The following is a 7,584-nucleotide window of genomic DNA, read 5'->3' as shown; positions in this document are numbered from 1 at the left end:
ACCTGTTGAGCTCCTATTTATTTATGCTTCAGAAAGAACCATGAGGTGCAGTCAAAACTAACCTTAACTATTCCACGGACTAAACTTAAATCTCGTGGTGACAGAGCGGCCCTGCCACAGAGCCATCTCTGGAATAGTCTGCCTCTAAATATTAGATCTGCACAAACGCTGGAACATTTTAAATCATTACTAAAGACACATTTTTATGACTTTTAACACACATTAACCAAAACGTTTTGGTTTTAACAGCCTTAGTTGTTGTTGTTGTTGATTTTATTTCTGTTTTTCTATATTTTATGGCATCATTGTTGTGAAATTTATTTATTTTAGTGGCATTCTACACTTTTAAGCACTTTGTGCAGGATGGAGTGTTTGGAAATAAACACTAGGAGTAGTTGAAAAACGTAACATTCCATGGGAACGTGAACACATCATCCCCACAGTGAGGCATGGTGGTGACAGCATTTCCTCAGCAGGGATGATGGATGGAGCTAAATATCCTGAAAACAAACCTATTAGTGTCATGAACCTTCATGAACCTATGGCTCACACAAAGAGTGTACCAAAATGCAGCATGCAGATAAACTATTTACAAGACATTATTTTACAAAAAAACCAAAAAAAACAACAACAACATAGGGATTGTGGTTTTGCAGTGGAGAGCAGAAACCAGAATGAAAGGCGGTTGCCATTGAGAGATGGATCTCGTGGGAGTCTCAGGAAGGGAACAATGGAACAGGGAATTCTGCAACAGAGGGAGAAGAGGTTACTGGACAGGTAAGGATCAGAAGGCTAAGGTGAGTATGTCGGAAACGGTGTTTTCTTACTTGGAGGTCCAGGTCGGACGGCCCTGCGGAGGTTGTCCGTGGGAATGTTACCAGCATGTCCAGAATTGTCAGGGCAGGCAGGCAGGCAAGGAGGTAAGACGGAAGAACCACAGCTGAAGAATGAGATCACGGCAGTAGGTGAGTTCAGTCGGTGGTTATGAGAAGCTTAGGTGTGAACAGCAGAACGAGCTTGTCAAGAGTAGCAGGCAGCACCAGTTTAAGAAGCTGTCTTGCTAATGATTGTAGATGAGCCCCAGGTGAGAAGCTGGCAACTCCACAGCCGAAAGGTTGGATAGAGAACAAACCTGACACCAGTGGAAAAACCTAGCAACTCACAAGGACCATGACAATTAGAGGCTGGGGTGGAGGTTCACCTTCCAACAGATAAATGACCCTAAAAATAGAGCTAGAATTACAATGGAGTGGTTTCAGATCAGAGTGTATTCATGTGTTAGAACAAAGTCCAGATTATAATACTGCTGAAAATTTATGGCAAGACCAATGCTCTCCATCTGATCTGACTGAACTGCAAAGATTCTGCAAAGAAGAATGGACAGAAACTTCAGTCTGTAGCTCTGAAAAGCTGGAAAACAAACCTCAAAGACCTGCTGTCACGGTCCTGGGTCAGTGAGCCGGGTTTCTGTTTTGGACTGTCAGTAAATGATATTCTAAGTTGGGTTAGATTCTCTGAGTGGTTTATGTCTGGGTTTCTTGTACTTATGAGTTCTTATGAGATTGTTTAGTTTCTGTATAGTTTGTAGCTCTGAGGTTCTCAGTTCTTCTTTTATCATGTTTAGAGTGCTAAAAGTATCCTTCAGTTCTTAAAGATCATAGTTTGTCAATTTGCATATTAATGGTCATAAACTGATTAGAGTTAGACCCGATATTACGTATCAGTACTGTCCGATCCTGACCTAAATTACTGGATTACTGGAAATAAAAAATGTAATCTGATATAGTAACTATCACAAATTATTATCTCCCCAGAGAACTCACTTCTATCATACTCATTGCAGTGTATATCCCCCTGATGCTAATGCTAGGTGGCCAACCTTCCAAGAGAAAATCATCAGAGACCCCAGTCACCCATCACATGGACTCTTCACCCTCCTGCCCTCTGGGAGGCGCTACAGGAGCCTCCGGACTAAGACCACCAGGTACCGGAACAGCTTTTTCCTTACAGCTGTCAGACTCCTGAACTCTGCATCCTGACATCTGACTCACATTAAACTCGTGGATTGAACATACACACACCCACAACCACCTACACACACACACATATTCTATTCTAAAAGCACCTCACAAAACTTGCAACATGAGATAACTCAGCTCATAACCTAAGGACGTCGGGGCAGTATGTGTCACATGATAGAGTGGCTGTGGTGTACGAGACCTGTCAGCGGTCTGGTTGAGCATTTGGAGCCTCGCTACGTGCTTCCAAACCGTCATTTCATCTCAGAGAAAACTATCCCAGAGAAGTAAAGCAAGTGTGTAAGTTCATCTCTGAATGTTTGTAAAGCATTCCCATGTTAAGCTTAACAACCGATATATGGAGCGCCTGCCTCATCTTCTCTCCCCCTCCCTCTCCTGTCGCTATGAAACTGATCAATGATCAGCTGATCGGCTTTTCTCTCTTGCTTATCGCCCACTTTGCGCCAGAAAGAAGAAACCAGTGGATAAACAACAGCAGCACGTTTAAGCTTGATCAGCTGTTGTTAGAATTGATTTAATATTAATTTCTAGTATCAGCTGATGTTTGCTGGAGCCACAGCTGTAAAGCTGCTGGTCATGATGGTTTGTATATCTGGTGAGAGGGAAACATGAAGATGAAACCAGGAGATGTCCTTACTGAATCATCAGAGCTGAACAGGTGATGGAGAAACAGGTTTACCTTTTAGGTGACATGGATGAGTTGAAGGGAAGTTATGAACTGTTTCTGAGAGACAAATAACACCAGGATCCTTTTCTAAGTAGCTGACAGCTGGTAACTGTGCAGGGGCGGGTCTAGCAAAGTGTTGACAGGGGCGCAGGTAGGGAATTAACAGGGAAAGGGGACTATTTGATGTAAAATGTATAGAAGTCCATTACTGTATATAGTAACTATTAAGTCTAATGTATACACTAGTAAGCTATAGAACTTTTTCCTTTGGGAAGGTACCATCTGTGCAGTCTGCAATTCTGTTGAAGAAACATGTTGAATCAAATTAATTATTGTAGAAAAATAATTGATTTCTGTGCAGTTGTTTTACACTTGCATTAAATTAAACTTGGTTACGTTGATTAACCATCATGAGGCTGAGGGTGGGGGATGGTTCCCTATTTTTTTTTGCTAGGAGTTGTCAACCCTCTTAGTAAGTACTAATGGTATCGGTATCGGACATAAAAAAGTGAAATCCTGGCATCTCTAAAACTGACCTCACAGCTCATTGTTCAATCATTGGGCTGGTTTCAGTCATTATATAAATGTACTGTTTATAAGGTTGAGGAAACCAGCAGACAGCTGAGACTGAAGAAGTCACTTGGATGGGTGATGAAACATTTCTCCTGTTTCTCTTCGGACAGAAAGGCCCACAAACAAACAACAACTAAAAGCTGCTGCATTAAAGACCTGGCAGAGCACTAAAAGGGAGGAAACCCAGCATCCCGGTGATGTCCATTGTTCATGACTCCGGGTGATCATTTGGCACCCTGGACATGTCACCAGTCTGTTACAGGACTGACACATAGACAGAGACCACCATTCATGTTCACATTCACATCTGTCTGCAATTTAGATTTTCCAACTAACCAGTGCACCCAGTAATATAAAGTAAGAAGGAAAAGGTTGATAATTTAAATATTTCTTCAGAATTTACTGGAAAAAAACCAAACATGATATTCACATCCCCTTCCCATGCACGAGTAGGTACTGGTGTTTAAAACCTGAGATGTAAAATCGAGTCGTAGCTTCTGTCACAGCTCTCTCCTGCACCACAAACAGTAGGAAGTTATATTTAGATATTATATTTACACTTCCTCTTTCATCTTAATAGACCGTTCAAAGTTCAGTGGTTTCTTTTTCCATAATGAAATATAAACATGTCCTTTTATAACCCATATCTACACTGTGTCTGTGTGTCAGGGGGAAATTTGTATCTTAATATTGAAATGCTGAGTACAAAGAGAGTGTGTTAGTACAGATGGTTATTTACTGCAGAGCTGTCTGCATGAACACCAGAGAAGAACCAGATGTAAGTTTCAAACCTGCAGGCTCATTTCATGTCTGTGTACAGAGGTGCTGTGTGGACCACATTTGAACTGTTGCTTTTTTCTTCATGGACAATTTTAAATAGATTATCATTTATTAAGAATAATCATATATTTCTTACAGCAGTGTGTGATAAACTGGATATCTGTGTTTAATATAAAGTGCTGTGTGTCCATCAAACAGTGAAGAGCTGCTGGATTCATTGTTTCCTCCAAATGAAAGAAAAGTCATTTTCATGTGACAGAGCGACGATGCAGTGGAGTCTGTTTCTGCTTCTTCTGATGGGTGAGTGATCATTTTACCAGGGCTCCTGATTGTTTCCACCTAAAATCCTTTAGTTTGATCAGGACTCATTAAACAAATGAACTCTGACTGAGAAAATCAAGGATTCACCTGTAAACTGGACAGTTTGATGGGAACATGAGTTTCCTGCTTGTATCAGCAGATATTCAACAGTATTTCTTCTGTTTTAGGTCAGTGTGTCTTCATCACATGTCAGCTGTATAAGTACCACTTTATTAAAGAACAGATGAGCTGGGATGCAGCACGGGCATACTGCAGAGAGAACTACACAGACCTGGCCAAAGTGTTTGACCTGACAGACATGAGGAGACTTCAAGACTCTGCACAGAATCAAACAGAAGCCTGGATTGGACTGTACAACATCACAGGAGGAGACAACAGGACGTGGCACTGGTCTCTGCCGGGGGAGGAATACACTGAAAATAAGACCTGTTGGGGAGCTGGAGAACCAAATGATAAACCATATCCTGAGAACTGTGTGATGAAATCAGAGAAGTGTGTAGATGTTTCATGTACTCAGAAATATCCGTTCATCTGCTATAACGGTGAGAATTTGTGGACAGTAATATAATAATACAATATTTATTAAAAATGTTATAATCTAGTTTATAATCTGTGTTATATCATATGTCTCTGAAAAAGAGTTTTAAGAATGAGACGAATTAGTTGATAAAGATGTTTTTGTGTTTTTCTGTTGACTCGACAGAAACGATGAAAGGCAATAAAACCTTTCATTTGAATGAGACGTCTGTGACCTGGACTCAGGCTCAGAACTACTGCAGACAGCATCACACTGACCTGGCCAGTGGACTCGATCAGATATACAGTGAAGAGTTTAAGAAGCTGCAGAACTCTACAGCCTTGTGGATCGGCCTGTTCAGAGACAGCTGGAGGTGGTCAGATGGGAGTAACTTCTCTTTCAGATACTGGGACATGGACTCATTTAATGATGGACTAGACAACAGGACATGTGCTACGACTCTGTTAGAGAGATCAGGAAGATGGAGCTCTGATGGATGTGACCAAAGAAAGCCTTTCTTCTGCTATGATGGTGAGTTTACACAGATTTATCTCAGCTGTTTGTCCAATAGATGAACTGCTGGAATCAGTGAGAGGATTTATTTCTGCATGTATGTTGAACTTGTGTCAGAGGTGAAGATGTTTAGCTGATGGTTGGAACAGAGATTTCTCTTTGGAGCGGCTGATTCGTCTGAAAAATCACTGAAATGTTTTCTTTTGTTCTTCCAGTGAAACTAGACCAAACATCACAATATTTTTACTCCAGATTTAACTGATTTAATGTTTTCCTTGATTTTTATGGCAGATAAACTGATCCTGATCAGGGAAAACAAAACCTGGGAGGAAGCCTTGAATTACTGCAGACAGAAACACCATAACCTGGTTTCAATCAGCAACCCTGAGGAGCAGCGATGGGTCCAGGAAAGAGCCAAAAACGCCTCGACTCCTTTCGTGTGGCTGGGACTGCGCTACTCCTGCACTCTGGATTTTTGGTTCTGGGTCAATGACAAGCTAGTGTGCTATGAGAGGTGGGCTTCAGGGGGAAGGACTGAAGACTGTAGCATGTCTGCAGCTATGACCACAGGAGGGCAGCACGAGTGGGTCAGTCAGAGGGAAAATGAGACATTTAATTTTATTTGTATAAAACACTAAAGTTTAAAACTAAAGTCACTTCTTAGCTGCACATGTAGATTTTCTGGGGTGAACTCTGTGTTTCTGCTCAGTGTTTACAGTCTCTGGGTTTGAAATGGGAGAAAAATGACCGGTTAGATATGTGCAGAGAGCAGTCTGTGTTTCATTTCCTCTCCTTTACCAGAGTCAGGAACATCTTGGTTTCTTCCTTCATTGTTGCTGGATTGGTTCATTATTAAACTGTAGCAGGATATTTGTTTTGATTGAGTTCAGATAAGGTGATGGTTTTAATGTTTCTGCTTCGTGTGCTGTAAATCTTTGTATCACACCATTGTATGCAGCTTGAATTACAAAGCCTGTCACTAAAAGCAGGTAAAACCATGTTTGTGTCATGATTCCATATGAGCTCTATAATCTGATCATGTTTGTTCATGAAGACAAATAAACCACTGTGTAACTGCAAGAATCTAAATGACTTATACACCTTAATTTAACCAAGTCTGTCACTGTTACATCTTTCACAGAACAAATACAAACAGCACCACCTAATGATAAGACCAGTTAACAGTAAAGTCAACATGATGCATTTTTACAGCTGGTTCCAAGATAGTTACAGCAAATGTGCATCCACCACATGCAACACCACAACTACCTGGATTTACAGGTACAAACTACATATGTCACAGTAATATAGCAATTAGCTGCAGTTAATGTAATGATGAAATTTATCTGCTGTGTTGTGCACAGGGGGTGTGTCCAAATGAAGCCTGTGTTGATAAGATAAGATAAGATAAGATAAGATAACCTTTATTAGTCCCACATGTGGGAAATTTGTTTTGTCACAGCAGGAAGTGGACAGTGCAAAAGTTATGAAGCAAAAATTAGAATAAAATAAAATAAGAATAAATACAGTACACAACTGTACAGAATAGAATAAAATAAAATACTATATACAGTAAAATAAAATAGAATAAAATATACAATGAGATAAAAATAGAATACAAATGTTATATACAACTGAGTAAAAAATACAACGATGCCAGGAAGATTATTGCACTTAGTGTTATTGCACATGTGTGGATGTGTGTGTTTGATCAGTTAAAGCAGGGGTCGGCAACCCGCGGCTCCGGAGCCGCATGCGGCTCTTTAGTCCTTATACTGCGGCTCCGCGTGGTTTGGGCAAATAAATTAGAAGTATTTAGCTGAAGTGTATTTTATTTATGTTAGTTCTTTTTAACTCGTAGTTCTAAATTGGAAGATTATTGTGATATTGAAATATAAAAATAAAATTATATTCTATTATTTTTTCATCGCTCAAAATAAGCGTCACACTCGCGGAAGCCGGTGTACCCGCCGAAACGCCGTGCATTATATCGAGACTTTCAACCCCAGGTAGGCCAATTATGGATCTTCGGATCCACATTATGTCAGCAGCTGTTCTCCATGAACTATGTTAAAGACAAACACCGTTCATGCCTGACAGATGACAGCTTACAGTCCTGCGTAAACTGACTTCGTATAGCCCCGATTTGCGGACTCTGTGCGCAGAGGTTCAGG

General features: G+C 40.5%; 1 protein-coding gene across 3 annotated transcripts; it reads left to right on the top strand.

The window, feature by feature from the left end:
- Window positions 1–1,907: 1,907 nt before the first annotated feature.
- LOC102080566 (macrophage mannose receptor 1-like) lies at window positions 1,908–6,487 on the top strand. 3 transcript variants are annotated; one of them, XM_019357160.2, is made up of 5 exons: window positions 1,908–2,318; window positions 4,258–4,359; window positions 4,548–4,922; window positions 5,084–5,428; window positions 5,702–6,487. In XM_019357160.2, exons 2-5 carry the CDS (start codon window positions 4,290–4,292, stop codon window positions 6,046–6,048), a joined length of 1,137 nt encoding a protein of 378 aa, XP_019212705.1. In that variant the 5' UTR covers window positions 1,908–2,318; window positions 4,258–4,289; the 3' UTR covers window positions 6,049–6,487. The 3 variants fall into 3 exon arrangements, with proteins under 3 accessions (XP_019212705.1, XP_019212704.1, XP_019212703.1); XM_019357159.1 differs by lacking the exon at window positions 1,908–2,318 and adding an exon at window positions 4,007–4,057 and having other exon boundaries at window positions 4,237–4,359; XM_019357158.1 differs by lacking the exon at window positions 1,908–2,318 and adding an exon at window positions 4,051–4,101.
- The last annotated feature ends 1,097 nt before the right edge of the window (window positions 6,488–7,584 follow it).

The sequence above is a fragment of the Oreochromis niloticus genome, linkage group LG3 (assembly GCF_001858045.2).
Source record: "Oreochromis niloticus isolate F11D_XX linkage group LG3, O_niloticus_UMD_NMBU, whole genome shotgun sequence".
In the NCBI taxonomy this organism is placed as follows: domain Eukaryota; kingdom Metazoa; phylum Chordata; class Actinopteri; order Cichliformes; family Cichlidae; genus Oreochromis; species Oreochromis niloticus.
Note: the sequence above shows the minus strand (reverse complement) of the source record. Positions and strands in the feature narration are given on the sequence as shown.

Coding starts and splice junctions, on each gene's coding strand:
- LOC102080566 (XM_019357158.1), top strand. Junction 4,923..5,083: donor TCCGTTCATCTGCTATAACG/GTGAGAATTTGT, acceptor TTGACTCGACAG/AAACGATGAAAGGCAATAAA. Junction 5,429..5,701: donor GCCTTTCTTCTGCTATGATG/GTGAGTTTACAC, acceptor TTTTTATGGCAG/ATAAACTGATCCTGATCAGG.